We start from the raw sequence: 20,215 nt of genomic DNA, 5'->3' as shown, positions 1-20,215 counted from the left end.
GTCGCTTTGAGATTGATTACTGTATTTTTTCCCTCTTCATCTTCTGGAGCCCACTGGGTAGGTGCAGTATAAAATCATGCTGAATAGCCTTTGAATATACTTGGAGACTTCAAAAAACTCATGGGAAAATGCAATTCAAAGATGTTTATTTTTGGTGCAAAAAAAAAAAAAATTTTGAAGCCCATGCAGTTTTTCCAGAATGCACCTTTTCCATGCACCTTTTGAAGATTCCTCATATGCGGCTGGAGAAAAGTACAGTGCAATTCTGAAGCCGCGTTAGGGTGCTTGCGCCTCATTTTGGTGGTTGTGGGGAAGGTTGAAGAGGAGGGAGGGAGATGAGAAGGCAGATTGGAAGTTGGGTCTGGTGGAGCCTCAGCCTCCCCTGGCCCCAGAATTTCCATTCTCTGGTAAAGTTTTGTTTCCCCTGCAGCTGGTACTAAACATGTTTGTCCTGTTTTCGTTAAGATTCACAATGTTGAAAGCCCTTTTCTTAACTATGCTGACTCTGGTGCTGGTCAAGTCACAGGACACAGAAGAAACCATCACTTACACGGTAAGGGGTGATGGAATTTGAGATAAGTGCGGTTTTGTGGGCTTATGTGACACAGTAAGGCTTCAGCCATCCCCACCAATGCATGTGGGCTGTGCAGTGTGGAGGGTAATAAAATAAACAACACTTCGCCATAGTTCACATTTCAAATTTTTCATAACTTGCTACTGGTCCTTTCCAAAGTTCATTTGGACCACCACCTGAAGTGAGGACCAAAATGTACTGATTTGTGTGAGGCCAGAAAAGGGATCTCTTCTAAAACTAGGACCAAAGTAAGCTGTACATATCTAACTTACTCAATAATTTAACGGGTATAAGGAATCCAAAAACCTGGATTCCTGCTTATTCATACATGCAGATAAAAAGCTATACACTCAAGTTAAATAAGAATGTTAGACATGAAAGCACTGTACAACGTTTGTGGTTGTGACATATATTGACTTGTAAGTGATCTTCACTGCATTTATAAAGGCTATATATATATATATAGTGTAACTCATATATATACCCTTCAAATACAATTTGTGTGTTACTAGGGTACAGGATTTGCTAAAATGGCTTTAAAATGCTGTTTGTGCAACTCAGTTTTGCGTATTCTAATTAGCATCTCTGATGTTTCCAACTAATATTTAATTAACTGCATGAACACAGTTAATGTTTAATAAAACATTGAACATATCATCTGGCCCCTCCCACTCCCAGGAATAGATACAGAAAGAACAGAACAAGGCACACTTACCTCACTTATGAGTTTGCACCTCTGCTTTATGTTTTCTTGTCTTTAATCAGTGCTGTGAAGCAAATGACATTTGTCCTGGATTCGAGTATGAAAAACACATTTTTCTATTTGCTCCCAATTTAAAATTAAGTAATCCTACTCAAAAGAATGTGAAAAATTTTGAAAATAAAACTCTTAAAAGTGAGCTAATGTCAATTACTGATGATAAACATTAGGTACCATGTTATTCCTAGAATGTTAGCATTCATTTGGTAAATGTTCCTTGCCGTTGTTCAGATCAACTATAAATAAAATAGTTTAATATAAATATTTTGTTAACTTGATGATAAATGCAGTTACTTCCCCTGCTGAAGATAAATAAAGCAAGAAAAATGGATGCATGTGCTGTTTATCTTCAAATGAAAATGTTTTGTTATTCCAACTAAACTTAATACCATCTCAGGGAGTTAAAATTAAATTCACTACTCACTTTTATAATCATCAAATGAGATTTTATTGCTTTTACAGTTGCTTATCTATACCCCCTTCCTTTTGCTAATTACCTAAATCATATTTATTTTTAGCAGAGGAAGTTCCCTGTGGATTAAACACTACAGGGTTCGTTATTATTGTCATGAACCCTTTAGCGCTAAGATTAGGTCTATCCTCTTTTGAATTGCCTATGTTAAGTAATTCATGGTTAAAGGACAAGAAGTAACCCCATTTTTGAGTACCCCACTGTGGAGACACTGTCTCCTTTCATCCTTGCCACAAAGTATGAGGCAAGTAGCATCATCTTCCTTTTGCTGATAGTAGATCTGAAGATCAGAGAGTGTCTAACTTGCTGAAGGCTACACAGCCAGCAAGTGGTGAAGCTAAATTTGGTCTAGGCTTGTTTAATAGTAGACCCATATTAAATGCACTGGAACTAAATACCTACAACAAACCACAAGCCTTCTCTAGTTACCATACATATGGTTCAAGTGAACTGGCATTTTTTGCCTGGCTTGAAAGATACTTTTCCAAAGGATGGAATGGTAGTCACGATAGCTTCACTTCCCCTTCCATATTGACAATAGGGTCCATTTAACTACTTTACTTGACAAATATGTGTGTAAGCAACTTCCATCACTATCAAAAGAATTTTAGCTTTGTTTCCCAAGACAACTCAGCCTGCAGGGAGTTTACTCTGTGAAAAAAGACACTGTTGAAAACTACAGAGTTGCTAAAGTGTAAATAAGACTATTTGACTATATAAATTGCTAAAGTGGAAAAGCAAGGAGTTGATTGGTGTTGGTGCTGATACAATGGGGAATATAGGACTCTATGCTAGTTCTTAAGGGAATTTATGACCTCATATTGATAAGGAAGGGCCCGAGAGGCACCCGAGTCAGGTAGAGTGACTCAAGAAAGCAAGAAAGATTGTCATGGATGTAGAGATACCAAGCCTTGCCCATTCAGGAGGCCAGGAAGGCTTGTACCAATACAATAGATGTAGAAATTGACACAAGTCAGCAGAGCTTAAAGGACAATCAATGGGGGCGGGGGTGGGGGGAGGTCAGGACTGGAATTAAAGTTGTAATCCTAGGTGGTAAGAAGGATGGTTGTACCTTGGACAGTGTTGGGGAAACTGAAGAGAATTAGTCTGGGGATAGCTGTGACTTCAGTATTCACCCTGAGAAGTTTTAAATAGCTGTGAAGTATCTAAGCTGATATCTGCATCCATTCTGCTATTTACACTATCTACTTACCAAGCATCTGGCATGTGCCTAAGAAACTCTCAGTCCTGTTTAAAAGAATGCATTCACTTGTTGGCTCACTGCTCCCATGCTAATGAGCATCCAATCAAATTGTTTCGTAAGCTTAAAAACTCTTCAGGAGCTACTTATCACTGACAGCAGAGCTTCTCAAGATGTGGCCCATAGACAGCCTGTATAGGAATCACACGGATGCTCATAAGGAATTCTGATTTCAGACCCCAACCCACACCTACAGCATCAGATCCTCTTGTGAGCCCACGGATATGCATGTGTAATAAGCACACTGGGTAGTCCTTAGGCATAAAGTTGAAGATTCACCCATCTGCAAAGTAGGATCGAATTGTCCCCTGTGCCAGAGAGGCTTCCCAGACTCGGTCCTGCCTACCCTCTCTAACCTCTCCCCCACCTAGGACTACTTGGAGATCCTTCCCTCTTGAACACTGTATGCATTTGCTCATAATGGCACCTCTTCTTAGAATTCCAGCATCTCCCTAGAAAATTCCTACTGTTCCTGTAAGACCCAGTCCACTTATTACCTCCTCTGCTCTGTCACACCCACCGTACAGTCCCAGGCGGAGCCCCCTCACTCCTTCCCCACACACTCTTGCTCCAACTTGTCAACCTGTCTGTCTGCTATTCTGCCCCGTGAACTTCTTCAGAAGAGGGCCAAAATCATCACCACCTTTGCCATTCCCAGAGCCTAGGACAATGCCTGGTGTGAGAAGGCACCTGATGGATGGTTTGTGCAGAGGACCCACAGGAACTGAAGCTAGGAGGCAGAGCAGGGTGTGAAAGGCAGGTGGGAAAGATAAGCAAAGTCAGATGTCTGAATGGCTTAGTAGTTAAGGACTGGGAAAAAAAAAAAAAAAAGGAACTTGGCTGAATTCCTTGTAGTAAAATTTATAATGTGGAAAAGTGGAGCAAATTACATTTTTTAGAAGAGCAGTTAGAAAGATTGGGAAAGATCAGCCTGAAGACAGAAAGACTACAATTCTATCAGGATGGTGATGAGCAACTGGACCAAACCCAAGAGAAGAGTTTAGGCAACTGATGATAAAGAAAGGACCCCTGGAGCTGCCCAATGCACAGACTTGTCCTTAAAAAACTTCAAGCCAGAGAATGTTAACCTGCCCTCCCATCATATATTTGGATTCTAGCACAAGGATAGTTTCTGTAAGAATGAAGTTTTAGAAGGACTGCTCAGGGAGCAGACCCACCAATAACTGTCCTGGCCCCAACTTTGTTGTTTTCACAGCAATGTACTGATGGATATGAGTGGGACCCTGTAAGACAGCAATGCAAAGGTAAGCCAGCTTCAGAAACTTCCCCTTTGAATTTAGCTTTCTGTCTCCTTCTCATGTGTCCCTGCACTGTTTGTCTTATTCCAGAAAGGCATGAGCATTTATTTACATGATTTTCCCTCTCAAAAGAATTCTGACTTTTTTTTTTATTACTGGACACAGATATTGATGAATGTGACATTGTCCCAGATGCCTGCAAAGGTGGGATGAAATGTGTCAACCACTATGGAGGATACCTCTGCCTTCCCAAAACAGCCCAGATTATTGTCAATAATGAACAACCTCAGTTAGAAACACCAGCAGCCGCTGAAGCATCCTCGGGTGCAACCACCGGGGGTGTAGCTGCCAGTAGCATGGCAGCCAGTGGAGTGGTGCCTGGGGGTGGTTTTGTGGCCAGTGCTGCTGCAGTTGCAGGCCCTGAAGTGCAGACTGGCAGAAACAACTTCGTGATCCGGAGGAACCCAGCCGACCCACAACGCATTCCCTCCAACCCTTCCCACCGGATCCAGTGCGCAGCAGGCTATGAGCAGAGCGAGCATAACGTGTGCCAAGGTGAGCATGACTTCTTTTACTAACAACAAAATTCTTGCCCAAGTGCATCTTGTGGGAAGGATGATAATAGCTCACATTGAGTGGGGGCTTCCCCTGCGCTGGATATTGTGCGAGGTGCTTTTTCTACACATCATCATATTTAATCACTGCAACGTTCCTCAAAGGCTGTTACTATCGGTATCATTATTTTCCAATGGAGAAAACTGTGCCTTAGCAACTCATCAGTGGTTCCCAACCTTAGCTACCCACAGAGTCAATTGGGAGCCTTGAAAACTTCTTCATGACCAAGCCACACCCTAGCCCAATCAAATAACAGCCTCTAAGGGGTGGGTTCCAGGCATTAGTATTTTTTTAAAGCTCCCCATGTGGTTCCAGTGTGGAGCCAAGTTTGAGAAGCAGAGGCCACACAGGTGGGAAGTGCAGAGCTGGCCTTCAAATCCAGGCAGGCAGATGCCAGAGCCCTGGCTGGCTAAAGCAGAGATCACTGTATTCACTTGGAATTTGAAACTGTGCTGTCAAGTTACTCCATAAATGTTGCCCTTCGGTTTCTCAAGCCTCTTTTCCGTGAACTTGCCGCTGACTTATTTTCCTCATTCAGGAATAAAGAATGGGGCTCCCACTTTTCAATACCTTGGAGGGAGTCTCCCCTGCTCACATTTATATCTCTTGTAAAGCTCTCATTTGAGCACATTTCGCTTCTATCACTTGCACCATGGCATCGTCTGCCTGGGCTTTTCTGTTTATTTGCACAAAGAGTACACATCAGTGTGTATTCTAGAAACAGCTGTAGACTCATGCTAGCAAAGTGATAAGAATCTCAGGCTTTGAAGACATGTAAGATATTAGCTAACTGGACTGTGCTGAGGGATTCTGTTTCCCTTTTTCTTCTTAGCAAACCCTCTCAGAGCTGCCTAGTGAGGTGACAGTGTAACCAATGGGTATACCCCTGTTCCCCGGGCTCCCTGTCACCACCACATGAGTGCATGCTACACATAGGCCAGTGGAAAGGGCCCAGGATCTCTGACCTTCTGATCAATTATGAGCAAGGAAGAGAGCACCTTTCTCCCAGGCCATGGAAGGGCTCAGTGAGGATTCTGCAGCTGCTGCCTGAAGTAGGAGACACAGCTCCTTGTGCCCTGGGATGCTGCCCTCACTCACCAGGGCTTAGTTTTATCTTCTGTGTAAGAGATGCTAGATTTTAAATGGCTGATAAATGAAGAAAAACTTTCATGATCTGTCTTTCATTATTTTATATTTTATGTTCAAATTTTAAGTACCCCACATCAAGAGCTAACCCATGCTGGGACGGTGTCACTTTTCAGAGGGCACATCACATTAGCATCTGTTTCGTGTTACTGTCATGAGTCAGAGTTCCAGTATTGATGATGAATGCCTCAGCATCTGCTCGATCTTCTGATATTTAATCTAAGGATGTCAAGGAGATAAACTGATGAAGTTATTCCTGTAGAACATTTGGGTAAATAGTGATAAAAATACCTTGACTTTATTTATGAACTAACATTTAATGGCATTATTTAAATATAAAATTAGGTCAGAAGGTTTAGTGGTATTTTTCCTGAAGTAAAAAAGGTTTGCAGAATTTTTTTTTAAAAGTGTTGATGTTTATCCATGAAGTTATTTTTAGCACTTCAGATGCTGCATATTTTAATGGTACTTGGGAGAAAAAACAAACAAGATAAATGAAAGGGTCATTTCCTAAGGTAGTTTTTAGTTCATCATTGACACTTAAGATTGAGTTCAAGAACAATGCTTAGAACTGAAGGAGGAAGTTCTAGAATTAAATACATATTAACATTAACAACATGCACTGGCTACAGTAAAAACTGTATTTCAAACAATTAAAATGAAATTTTATTTTTATGTAAAATATTTAGACTATGTTACAAAGTGAATTACCTTTCACATAATAAAACATTTCTAATTCTTCTGTTTTGATTATATACTAAAACTATTAAATGCTTTCCTCTAGGGAAGATGTTAAAAACATATTTATTGTGTGCACACAGGATATTTCCAACCCAAACTGTTCTGTTTAATTCAGTCAATTTCTAAAATTTGGGATAGGGGTCTGTACCACTGAAAGCAGGGTTAAAAGTTTTTTGGATGACTTAAGGCTTAAGTTGGACTTCTTCCCACTTCACAATTTTGCAAAGTGCCCATAAATGTGGATTTACTTAATTGTTGATAAAAGGGGGTTATTTCATATGATAACAACAGGATAATCTATCTAGGGAATCTGACTAACATAAGTCGAGTAACACTTGTGCCCGTTTATTATTGAGCTAATCAAACATGCAGTCCAGTTCTTCTAATTGCCTGCAGATGTATGACTTTCTCATTCCAGGCCAGCAGCACAAAATCATGTTTTATAACCAATGTGAAAGTGTGGAGACCTCCACTTAAAACAATAACATACTCTGAGGATCTATATCCCTGACATCATTGTGGAGTTTGAGGAGCCTTCTGTTTTAATAAAGATCGCCACTCCCTTTTAAATGTTGCATACTTATGCCCAATAATCCAAACACATTTACCATGGTCGGCTGAATTAGAATAAATGAATGCCTAGCAATGAGTCAGATGTATAAAAATTATTTCTTTTTTCCACATATATTTCTCAACAGGTACAGTTTATGATTATATAACTGAAAACTGAGAACATTTTCTTGTAAGGGCTGAAATCTGTCTTTTCAGTCTTAAAATCAATTGTGCCTTTGAATCTACTATGTCACAGAAGGCTCCTAATTACTGAAATAACACTATGAGATCCTTTAGTGTGCAATGATTTATAAATATGTTTTTTAATCAGCTCTCCATGCTTTGACAGTTTAATTTTTTAAATGGCACTTTTACTCCTTTTTGTGTATTTTTCCTGAGTTTTCCGTTTTTGCAAAAACAAGGTTTGAAATGTAATATAACATCCGAAGACCAAGCCACAGTGAGTTTTTTTCAAGTAATTTTTGCCAAATGAGGGTGCTTCTGGTCACAGAGTTCCATGTGACTGGTGTTTTCCTTGGCAGCTATAAAATTATATAAAGATCATTTCAATATTATATGACTGAAGTCATACATATAGTTTTAGAAATTAATTAATCCCAAGAGATACTATCTACCTCAAAGACAACAAATATTCATCTATGCCAAAAGGAAGTTGCCTGAATAGGGAGTGTGTTATAATCCATTGACGGCTCATCTTGAGTTTTCTGAGTTTTTATTGCATAGCCTTTCTGTAATCCTCTTCAAAGGAGATGGAGTTACAAATCATTAGTTTACATAGAGAAAGGATTTTTTTTAATCACGTACAACTTTCTAAGAGTTCCATTTTTTTAGCAAAAAAAAAAATCATTTGGGAACTGGCAAGAAGGAGAAAGCACTGGTTGCCCAAGAATTTGTTCACTTAATTAGACTCTGAAAAAACTAAACATAGAGCATTTTGCATAGCTGGTAATTAAGCTGTTACTAGACTTGGTCAGGATCTACACATATGACTACTCACCTGCTGTAGAAACTGTACCATCCATGAGTAAGCCCAGTACAAATGTCCAATGGAGCCAAATCTAGAGTGTGGTACCTGGCTCGTATGCAATAAGGTGTCACTGAGAGAAGTGAAAACGTACTCTAGAGTTTCAACTATCTCTGTTTACCAGGACTGTCTGGGTTTTAAAGCTAATAGTTCCATGTAACAGAAAATACCTCAATCTCAAGCCAACAGGGTGATTGGTCAGCCTAGCCTAGTCCTACAACCATATCCTCTGTACCTCATAGCCAAGAGGGAGCAAGTTCTAAGATTAGAAACATTTTTCACCAATTGGTTTGTCCAGTGAGGTTTTTATTTTTTCAATTTGTTTTGAACTTTCAAAATGAAAATTTCACTGATTTTTAACTACTTGGACAGGACCTTTCTTTGCCCTGCCAGTTCGCCAGTGAGCAGGTCTCCGCATTGTTTGAAACATCACACCTGCAGGAGACTCAGACTTTAGCATGCATATACTTAGATGTATGCCATACCATATTTGGCTCATCTTTTCACATTTCTGCTTGGAAAAATTTTACCACATGTACTGTACATGTCTCAGATTGCTAATTTTTTGCAATTTTGATGTATTTTCAATGATTGGATTTGTTCTTACTGTTATTACCTATGCTACAGAGGCAACTAAAACACTTTTAAAAAATGCTTTTCCACATATAAAGTGTATAAAGAAACAAACGAGTTATATTCAGGCTTAAAAAGAGCTCTCTACCATGTAGTATCCATGCACATTTCTTTGTAAACATAAGGATAACAAAATACCATTTTGAAAAGGAAAGAAGTTTTTATCTACACATCTACTTTTAAAAAGGGAAACTTGAACTAACAAGTTGAGCTTCTCAGATGCTTGGGACACCTTTATTTGACTTCTTCCATTTCCAATTTAAATGATCTCATATCCAAAAACAGGATTTATAAATTATAGTGGCCGGCGCCGGGGCTTACTTGGCTAATCCTCCGCCTGTAGCGCCAGGCACCCGGGTTCTAGTCCCAGTTGGGGCTCCGGATTCTGTCTCGGTTGCTCCTCTTCTAGTCCAGCTCTCTGCTGTGGCCTGGGAAGGCAATGGAGGATGGCCCAAGTGCTTGGGCCCTACACCCGCATGGGAGACCAGGAGGAAGCACCTGGCTCCTGGCTTCGGATCAGCGCAGTGCGCTGGCTGCAACGCACCGGCTGTAGCAGCCACTTGGGGGGTGAACCAATGGGGAAAAAAAAGACCTTTCTCTCTTTCTCTCTCTCTAACTCTGCTTATAAAAAAAAAAAATTATAGTGTAATCAAGTGACTCTACATACCTGGCATTGTTATTACCAAACTTTAAAACACTGTCCTTTTGTTGATCCTGACTAATGTCATTAGCATTCTGGCTGCGTGGGTTAGTTTTGTAAGGAAATGCCTAATTTTCATTACATATAATTATACAGCTCGGTGAAGCACTTTGATCTCAGAAAATAGATATCTTACAAAAGGAAGACTATAATTGAGTAAATTATGATATTAACCTAAAAAAGTACTTAAAGCAGAAAGTAAAGTAGGCATTTATCCTGCTTACAGTTCTTCATTGTTTTTGGTTGTAATTACCTTTGAGTACCTGAAAATGCTCTAAAGCCATATAAATGGTTTGGAGTTGAGTTTATAGTGAAATTTTAATTACTTTTGAAATAAGCTAATACGGTATAGTAACAGTACTTGATACCCTTCTGAAAATGTAGCATTGTTTCCTAATTTTCAAAACTGCAGTTACTGAATTTTTAGTCATTTGAAGACAGTTTAATATGCATTTGTGAATAGTATGTGCATCTGATTCATAGCTTCAGAAAATGTCTTTAAAATTTCTTCATAAAAATTGAATGATAACTGTTTGAGGTGGAAGGATAGATGAGGTCAGTATGATCACTCTCCTGTAGCAAAAGACAAACCAAATTCAATGAGTCCAAAACTGTGGACTGCAGACCAGCAGTGTCAGCATCACCTGGCAACATATTAGACATGCAGATTCCTACACCCTGAAGCAGACTTCTTCAATCAGAAACTCTGGGAGTGGGACCCAGCAATCTGTATTTTAACAATCCCAGGATTCTGGTGTTTGATCAAGTCTGAGAACCAATGTCCTAACTTAAATTCAGGATATTGTATCCTGCTACATAAATCAGAGGCAGAGTCAAAATACTTGACATGAGATACGTGAAGTAGTGAAGGGAAAACATTAAGAATATACATTTTGCTTCTAGGAGAGAATAATGTTCCCATTTTATCTCTCTCACTTTGCTGGTTGTCATCATCAGTACTATGATCCTTAAACATGGACAATCATGAGGTCTGATTAGGGCTATTTCTCTGAACCAGGGACTTTATATGTGCCATCTAGAGCAAGGGGTGGGGGAGTGATATCTTGAGAAAACAAACAGGAGAGTCTTACATTGCTCCATAAAGCTAACAAATATGAAAGAATATAACTAGCCTTAAACTGTCAGTAGATTAAATTTTTATGGTGTGTTCTGGCTATCTCTGGTGATGATTGGTACTCAGTGATACCTATATCTTCTACAGCAATCCCCCCCATAAGTTCATGGCACAAACTTGTGAGATGAGACAATGCTGTTTGCAAGTCCAGTTTATGTAGCACCAAGAAAGGCCAGGAGGTTGACTCTGTTGGTGGCAAAAAAAATCTTTCAGTTAACAAAGTAATAGGGAATTGTTCCAGTATCAGATGCACAGGTGACCATCTCATTCCATTTAGACTCTGTGAAATATCATATATTTGAAGAGTATTCACATAAGTGTCTTCTGTTCAGTTTAAACTTGATCACATATGTACTTCCCAAAGACAAGAAGATTCTTGTTAAGACTGGTTAACGCTTAATCTGTGGAATGAATTTCTCTCTCCCCATAGAAGCAAAAAGATTAGAGTAGAATTGCAAGCCTGGGTAACTTCAGGAATGCGCACTGGTATTGGCTTATTATTCTTTTTCCAGCAGAAAGTCTCAAGCTATATTCTCTGAAATCAACAAGTTGCCCTTTTGTAAGAGTTGCCTTTGCACTTGTTGAATTGCTGGCACTATTTTATTCTTTGAAACCAAAGAGTAAACAAAATTTGTCCCAAATGTGTTTGATTTTGCACGAATGTACAAATAAGTAATTCATGCCACATCTGAAATTCATTAGCATGCTGCTTTTTCCAGGAGGTAACTGCAAATTGCACACTCAGAAATAAAACTGATCAAGAAAACTACACTGGCAGAAGAACATGTTGTCATTGTGTAAATGTAGACATATTTGCAGGTTTGTAGTGTAAACCTAAATGATTTGTAAATGTTTAACAACAATGAAATGACATGAAAGAAAGACTGAGTGCCAAGATATTGGCAGCAGCAGGGATTGTTTATTACTGTCAATTTCATGGGACCACAGAGGAAACAAAAGGGGAGAGAGTGAAACAATGTTATGTAAATGTGTGCTAACTAAGCTAAAAACTTGCGGTTTGTAACAAAGTAAATTCTAAAACATCAACTACCTTTCAAATAGTTGTGCATTTATACTAGTCCAGGTTAACCAGGCAAAATTGCAACTGAAATTGATCAAACAGAACACAAAACCATTCACTGAGTGGATGAATTCAATGAATTCAAGCAAATTGGAGAACCACTTTCTGTTGTGATTTGATGGACTCAAACTCGAAAGAAAGCACTATTTTGATAGAGTCAAAGTAGAATGAAGGAATGGCCTGGGGCTGGTGCTGTGGTTCAGCAGATTAAGCTGCCCCCTACAGCACTAGTATCCTATATGAGTGCCAGTTTGAGTCCTGGCTGCTCCACTTCTGATCCACTTGCCTGCTAATGTACTTGGGAAAGCAGGAAAAAATGGCCCAAGTGCTTGGGTCCTTGCCACCCTGTGGGGGACCCGCATGAAGTGCCTGGCTCCTGGCTTCAGCCTGGCCCAGCCCTGGCCATTGTGCCATTTGTGGAATGAACCAGCAGATGGATCTGTCTTTCCCTCACTTTCTCTGTAACTCTGCCTTTCAAATAAATAAAATAAATCATGACTCTGAACACTCTGCATGCAAACATCTATGACTAGTTCCATACTCAGTAACTCTCATCAACAAAATACTAATTCATCTGACTCTGTACAAACATTTACAAGAACTGTGCTGTGTTTTACTTATATTAAATAGGTCCTTGATAAAAGCTTTCTTTTTATTTGTATAAATGCATGCTTTTCAATCCTAAGAGAACTCAGTTTTAAAAATTAAGCCAGCCTTGAAAACAAGCTATTTTAATACCATATCTATAAGATATATGCCTGAACTATAAATGTTATAAAATTTCAGTGTCCGTGAGTAGCTATTAAAAGAGACTCTTATATCTCTTAAATAATGAAGGAGTTACATACCTTGTTTCAATTTTTGAAGTTTTATTTATTTGAAAGGCAGAATGACAGAGAGAGAGCAGGAGAGAGAGAAATCTTCCATCCACTGGTTTATTCCTCAAATGCCCAAAACAGCCAGGGTAGGATAGGCAAAAGCCAGGAGCCAGGAACTCCATCCAGTCTCCCATATGTGTGGCAGGAAGCCAAATACTTGGATCATCATCTGCTACCTCCCAGGGTGCACAGTCAGAGGTGAGACTTAATCCCAGGCACTCAAATACCCTAAGCAGAAGCCTGAACACAAAGTACATCCCCTTTGTTTCTATTTTCAGTCTTAACTTTTGGGAAGAAGGATATAAAAAACTATTTTTTTAATCTTGTAGTATGAGTTTTTTAATGAGTGTTGGTGACTAAATAGGTTATTGTTGTTTCTAGAGCAAGACTAGTAATTAGAAATGCTAGATTTTTTTTTTTTGTATTCTGACAAGCCTTTTAACTAGTGAATGTATGTATCTAATATATTCTTTCTCAGAAATCTCATAGTGAATAATGAAAACACACATGAATTATAGAAATTTTAACATTTTTGATAGTTGAAGTGAGATAATCATGAGTCTGGGAAATAGTTTTTAATTGCATTTTAATTGCTGATTAATAATTATATAAATGGAAAGAGTATAATGTGATGTTTTAATACATGCATACCTTATTAATAATTAATTCAAGCAAATTATCATATATATCACCTCATATATTTGTGTGTTAAGGGAGAGGTACAAATGTCTAAAATGCTGGGCAAAGATCTTTAAAAAACTCATTCTTTCTAACTTGACTAGCACCTCCCTACTTATCTCCACCCCCTTGCTCACATTCTCTCTCCTTCTATGCATCTTTTAGATGCTACTTAAAATGAAATCATGCAGTATTCATCTCTGTAGGGTCATAAAATATTAGTGTGATCTCTCTGATATTGCTAAGAAACTCAGAGCTTCTGATGAAGTTCTGTGAAATGAGAGAAAGGAGGACGGGGGTCACAGAAATCCTTCTTGCCTTAACCATTTCCAGGACTGCAGGCTAGAAATTATCCTTTTTAATTCTGTTTATAAGGTGCCAGAAATTCACAAATTTGGGTGTAGGTGACTCAAAATGCAGCAGTTCTAACCTGGTCTCCAACTAGAAAGAACTGAATTGCTAGAGAAGTGACAAGGAATGCCCTTGATCTCAGGGACCCACGAATAAAGAGCTTTACCTACTAACAGCCCCTTGAGAGCTGATAACTGACTTATTCATGAACTGCAGACTGCCATGGAGGCTGGATGTGTGGCTTTATGTGTTCCTACGTAAAGTGACAGAAATTGGACCTCTCTGTGTGCATACAGTTAAATCTCAAAAAGTTCCAGGGACTGTGGTGAAATAAGCGCTTACTCTCAACAACTGTTTGTGCTGCCAGGAATCTAATCCTACTGCCTTGAGTGGAGTCTAGGAACATAATCCAAAAATGGGAAACAACTCAAGGAATCCTCTTCAGCACCTGCCCTGGAGACTAGATCTATCACAACCTGCATTAGGGAAGAGATTTTATCTGAGGATGACTAGTTAGATTTAATTTATTTAAAAAAAAAAAAAAAAAGGCAGCAAAGCCCCCTGCTCATGCATTCATTCACAAGAGCATGCCACTGAATTGTCGTTAGCATTTTTACTATTTGCTAAATCCTTAAATATTCTGATGTTTCTGAACATACCAAATTACAAAGAGCAGTATAGATTTGTTTTTCAGAATTTGATCTTAAATCCTTAGGACCACTGTGATTTAAGTGGCTTCTGACAGAACTACTTCATTGATAACCATTCTCCTAAAATATGTCAACAGTCTGGGTATTTGGCATCACTGAACTTTGCAAAACCTACCAATGAACTTTTTTCTAATCATTCCTTTTCATAATTTGAGATCTAAAGAGACACTGTTGTAGTAAACGGCTTTCTCTCCTTGTCCTTGCTCTTTGCGAAACAGTTTGTGATATCAGAAGATCCTTTATCAAAAACAGAAAGAAAAAAAAAATCCCAGTAGAAATTTTTAAGAGATACTTGAGAAACATGCCTATAAAGGCTGGATACCCTTGGCCGGTGCCGCGGCTCTGTCCCTGCTGCCCCTCTTCCAGTCCAGCTCTCTGCTGTGGCCCGGGAGGGCAGTGGAGGATGGCCCAAATGCTTGGGCCCTGCATCCGCATGGGAGACCAGGAGGAAGCACCTGGCTCCTGGCTTCAGATCAGTGCAGTGCACTGTCCGTAGAGGCCATTTGAGGGGTGAACCAATGGAAGGAAGACCTTTCTCTCTGTCTCTCGCTCTCTAACTCTGCCTGTCAAAAAAAAAAAAAAAGGCTAGATACTCCCTTTCTTGTCTTCAGTAAGCTTATTTCAGCTATTTATGCTCACCTGTGAACACATACACATACCTACTCAAGTACATGACTATATACATACATGAGCACAAATATGTACACACACAATTATTTTTAGTAGGAAAGTAGTGTAAACCAAAATTAAGCTGATCAAAGATGAAGATGCTTCTGAAATGACTCAGAACTCAGTTCCCCTCTCATTATTCCTGTAAAATTAACACTGAAACCTGCTTCCTAAATGCACATGTTTACCTATCACAAGAGAATAGGGCACCTTGGACAGCTACTACGCTATTGGCTCAGCAAAGAATTTTGTTAGAGTATATAGAAAGCGTTAAGCAGATAAAATGGCAAGTGCTGAAGGCATAAATCTTAGAGGCTTTGCTGTCTGGCACTTCTGCAGCACCACAGTCATTTCTCTACTTACCTTTCTGAGTGACCTACCTGGATTCCATCCTGACATACCTTTATGCTAAACAACTAAAATTCTAGCAAAACTAACATTTTAGAGATGCCATCATAGAGTGGATTAGGAAATAATAACTTATCTCGGCTGACATTGAGTCTCCAAGCCATTTCATTCCTCAGACTCTGGTAAATTGTACAGTCAGGAGGTAGTCTGGAATACAACTCCACTCAATAAGCAAGGCAGAAAATTCCAGTCATTCATGACAAATTTTACTTTGCAGGAAAAGCTGTGGGCCCTTTTTGTTAAAACAGTTCATGACCTAGTGTATCACAAGAACCCTAAGCCAGGGAAGGAACCAGAGAAAAAAGTCCTCCCACACAAACTGTAAAAGACACAGGGCTTTGTTGTGAACTTCAATTGTTGAACCTCCCTCTTTCAATGTTGGGGGAGGGTGCTAATGATAAAAAGAACTAAATGAAAAGAGGAAATTTAATTGTAGTGCAATTTAAGCAGCTAATGACAGTTCTGAAAAACCAGGAAAGATTATTCAGTGAATAGTTCATTCAAAAAAAGAAATGTTAAATAACAAGACCATTGTGAATTAGAGCTCAACTCTAAGTAAACTGAAAAATCTTCTCATTGATTTTTCAATTTAAGCAGAAAAATGGATTGTGTGAGCATGCCAGGGCAGGAGTTTCCAATAAAACCAACTTATCAAAGAGGGTTAATAGCCCAAATAGACTATCAGAATGTGACTCTATAAGAAAAAGACCCTAGGCCACTAGTTGCCGTTATAAAAACCTGGTCATAAGTGCTAGTAGAGTTCTAATAGTTTTAAGGAATTATTGGAATATCTGGTTAAAATATTAAAATCGAGAATAGGCAGCTTTACACATTATCAAAAGTATTATAAAGCTATTACAAAATGTCTTTAATTGTGTTTTTCTTAGTAAAACACAGTTGCTGATCTTAGATTGAGAGGAAAAGTTATAGTGACAAGAGAAAATAAGGAAGAGTGCATAAATTATTTGATTAAATATGAATGATGTTTTGAATTCTCTACAGAGCTTAAGAAATTAAGTGTCCTGAGAAATGTATAAAACTAACTGCAAGCAATGGACTTGCCTCTTCCTCCAGGAAATTAGGACAAGAAGAATCAGAACAAATCCAAATTCAGACCAAGACTTTGCAGTTGATTTTGAACACCTAATTTTTTAAATGTTTTTAATAGATAACATGTTATTGTTATGTCAAAACTATTACTCAGCAAAAATAAAATACCACTTTCTTTAGAAGAAATCCTTTATCTTTTATGTAACAGTTAAGTGAATCTCAGTATTAGTCAGAGTTATCCAGAGAAATGGAACCAATAGCTTTATAGAGTAAGGGAGAGAGAGATTTATCATGGGAATTAATTCCCTCATGCAGTTATGAGTAGTGCCACAGTTTCCAGTGTTGCCAGCTGAGGAACCAAGAAAGCCAATGTTGTAATCAGTCCACATCCTCAGAAGGCATGAGGGGTGAGGGCTGCAAGTATAGGACCCAGAAACCATGGGCCTGAGAACCAGGAGCTCCAACAGCTGAGAGAAGGAAAGGATGGATGGATGTCCCAGCTCACGAAGAGAGAGCAAATGTGCCCCTCCTCTACTGCTTTGTTCTATATGGGTCTCAGGGATAGAAGGGTGATGTCCTCTTACACTGGTGAAGGCCATCTCCTCCACCAAGTCTGCCAATTCAAATGCAATTTCTTCTCAAAATGCCCTCTGACAAGCACCCAGAAAATAATATTTTACCAGGTATCTGGACCTCCCTTAGCCCATTGACAATGACACATAAAATTAACCATTCCAACCTCTTAGCCACCAAGATCACAACTGGACAACTAGAGTTGCTGAAAACCCATGACTGAGGGGTTGCTTACCCACTGATCAATTTAAAAATCACAAACCACGTATTGTTAGGATGAAACAGTAGAGCCAGTTATGGGAACTCACTTGCTCCTGGGCAGAGTGACTCAGGAAACAGTGGTATTCCCCCAGTACCGCCTACCACCACACAGGACTCAGGTACGAAAAACAGTCATCTAAGAAAAAAGCACAAATGCAAGAGATGCTGGCTAGGTGGGGACCAGGAGTGCATTCATTTATCTGTGGAGGAAAAAGCAAAATGGAGCAAAGAACTAAGCCACATCCTTTTCTTCCAGGAGCCTCTTTTACTCTGGAGACAGAAGTAGCTGTGAGAGGAGTGAGATGCAGGGAAAAAGAAAAAGAAACAAAGAAAGATGTAGGATGGAACTGGGAGGGAGGGGAAAAAAGAGCAAGATAAGAGCACAGGGGACAATGGGTGCTCACAAGACTCTAGCAATGGAACATGGCTTCTGCCGAGGCACTTCAGAAAACAATACTGCACACTTTTCATATCTGCAAATGTGAAGAGACTTCAAAAAGTTGGTGAAAAACACGGAATTAGAAGATAAGGCACATTTTCCATGAACTTTCTGAAGCCTTCTCACATGTGCGGGGGGCAGGTGGCGTAAATGCCTATTTCCCTTGAATGATTGCTGAGTAAAAGAAAAGGTGACACCTAAATAAATCAGTTTGCTGTTTTCAAAAATCAGCTAGAGGAGTTTTAAATTCAATTGTTTCATTGTATATTTTTTGAGAAGCTCCCATGTAGCATACATTATAGACCAGTGCCTCTCAAACTGGAATGAAAATGCAGACTACCTTAGGATGCTGTTAAAATGAAGACTCTGATTCAGTGTGTCTGGGTTGAGGACAGATACTACACATTTCTAACCAGCTCTTCAATTTTGTTGATGCACACAGAGCCTATCTTCCAGTTTCTGCCAATGAGCTTCCCGTTGAGATGCGGATAATATCTGATGATGCTTCATTCCCTAGGTACTGCAGTAGCAAATTGTGGTATAATTCACATAGAATCAAAATTTACATGTGGTGCTTTTTCAAAGAGCTATTTTTCTCCTTTAGTTAGAAACCCAGTTCCTCCAGTATAAATTATAACAACTACAAGCAGTAATACACAGATATTTCCCTTGCTTACTAATCAATAGAAATTTGTCCTGTACTGGAATGTTTCTATGCTTGAATGCTCAGGAGGATTCCAGAAAGCAGTCTTTGGCAGCAAAGAGTGGTGGTAATCACATAAAACCTAGCAAGAGACCAAGATTCCCATTGGCTCTCCCCCTAAGTGATTTGTTGACTGTATGGAATCAGTTTATCTCTCTGGGCCTCAGTTTTCTCAGCTGTAAAATTTAAGTTATCCTTTACAGTTATTATTCAAGGTAATTGTGGGGGTGGGGGAGACAGAGAGAGAATGCACTCTATTTAGGATATAAACTTTTAGAGAAGTATGGTAAGAATGTGGCACTTGACTGATAAATGCCTGCTATTTAAACTGTCAATTGATAGTTCTTCTTGGTTTCTTGGATGGCATTTTTATCAGAAAAACATACCAGGGCAAGCTGAAATCTGCCCTGGAAAGAATGCAGGTGCATTCTCTGATTATAATAGCATTAATGACTCAGAAACAAAAAATCAGACAGTTCTAATGACCTGAAGCTTTATTGACAAAATAGTTCACACCTAGTACTATTTGTTTGCTAAAAGTCTGGACCAAATTACTGAAGCTTTAGAAGCTAAATCCCTGCAGTCTTTTCCCCAGGCACTGACGTGGGTAATTATTGTCATTCATGCCATAGGGACCCAGGGACCCACAACTTGGCAGCTCTCATCAGAGTAAGCAAGTAAGCAAGCAAGAGAAGGTGCCAGCAGGAGAGAAAATGCTGATAAGACTGAAGTTAAGGACATTTGTAACCTAATCATGAAAGTGAAAACCCATCACTTTTGCATGTTCTGTTCAATAGAAACAAATCTCTAGATCCAGCCCATAGCCAAGAACATGAAGAGATGCCAGGAGACTGGCACCATTGGGAGCCATGGCAGAAGCCACCAGCCCCAATCTGTAATTAACATTCCCCTTTAACTGACCGCAACCAAACATTTAGAGTTAAATGTAGAATTTTAAGTAATTTCAAAAGTCAAAATATAAGTTAAAATCAAAATGCACTCTTCCTGCTCGCAGTACAGGGAACTGGATGACTCATTCAGATCCACAGCCTGATGGGTGGGTGGGTGTGGTTGGCAGCAAAGGCCAAGGCCGATCCAGAAGAAGAACCAAGCTGCTCTAACAACTCCTTTTTCCTTCTTCATTGACCTGGTGCTTCTAGAAACCTATCAATCTTTCCCAAAACCACTTTAAAATTGCTTTAAATCTTTTCAGAAAAATTAAAATCATTTTTCACTTCACTCTACCAATAAACAATCTCCATAAACAAAACCTTTATGAGCAAGCACAAAAACTCCCTTTATTTTTCCAGATTAACATGTAGTCACATGCCTGTTCCATAAACACTGTTAGCTTTATGTTAGCTTTTGTCTGAAGCTCAGTGCTATTTGTGTGTTTGGGAGTTTGGTAAACATTTCCATCACTCCATAGAAAGCTCTGTTCTGTTGTGGTCTCAGCTTTCTCTCCATGGCCTATTAAAAAGCCTGCTCCAAGAATCATCATCTTTATGTCCAAATATGTTT

At 39.2% G+C, this 20,215-nt stretch overlaps 1 protein-coding gene across 2 annotated transcripts in view; it reads left to right on the top strand.

Moving 5' to 3' along the window:
- EFEMP1 (EGF containing fibulin extracellular matrix protein 1) overlaps positions 1-20,215 on the top strand; it is a 65,943-nt gene that overhangs the window by 1,063 nt on the left and 44,665 nt on the right. For both annotated transcript variants that reach the window (XM_062209475.1, XM_062209474.1), the window contains exons 2-4: positions 466-553; positions 4,284-4,332; positions 4,492-4,881. In XM_062209475.1, coding sequence (XP_062065459.1) covers positions 473-553; positions 4,284-4,332; positions 4,492-4,881 — 520 coding nt within the window. In that variant the 5' untranslated portion in view covers positions 466-472. The remainder of the gene's footprint in view (positions 1-465; positions 554-4,283; positions 4,333-4,491; positions 4,882-20,215) is intronic.

Source organism: Lepus europaeus, chromosome 13, assembly GCF_033115175.1.
Source record: "Lepus europaeus isolate LE1 chromosome 13, mLepTim1.pri, whole genome shotgun sequence".
NCBI classification, from domain to species: domain Eukaryota; kingdom Metazoa; phylum Chordata; class Mammalia; order Lagomorpha; family Leporidae; genus Lepus; species Lepus europaeus.
This window is presented reverse-complemented; position numbering and strand designations above follow the sequence as displayed.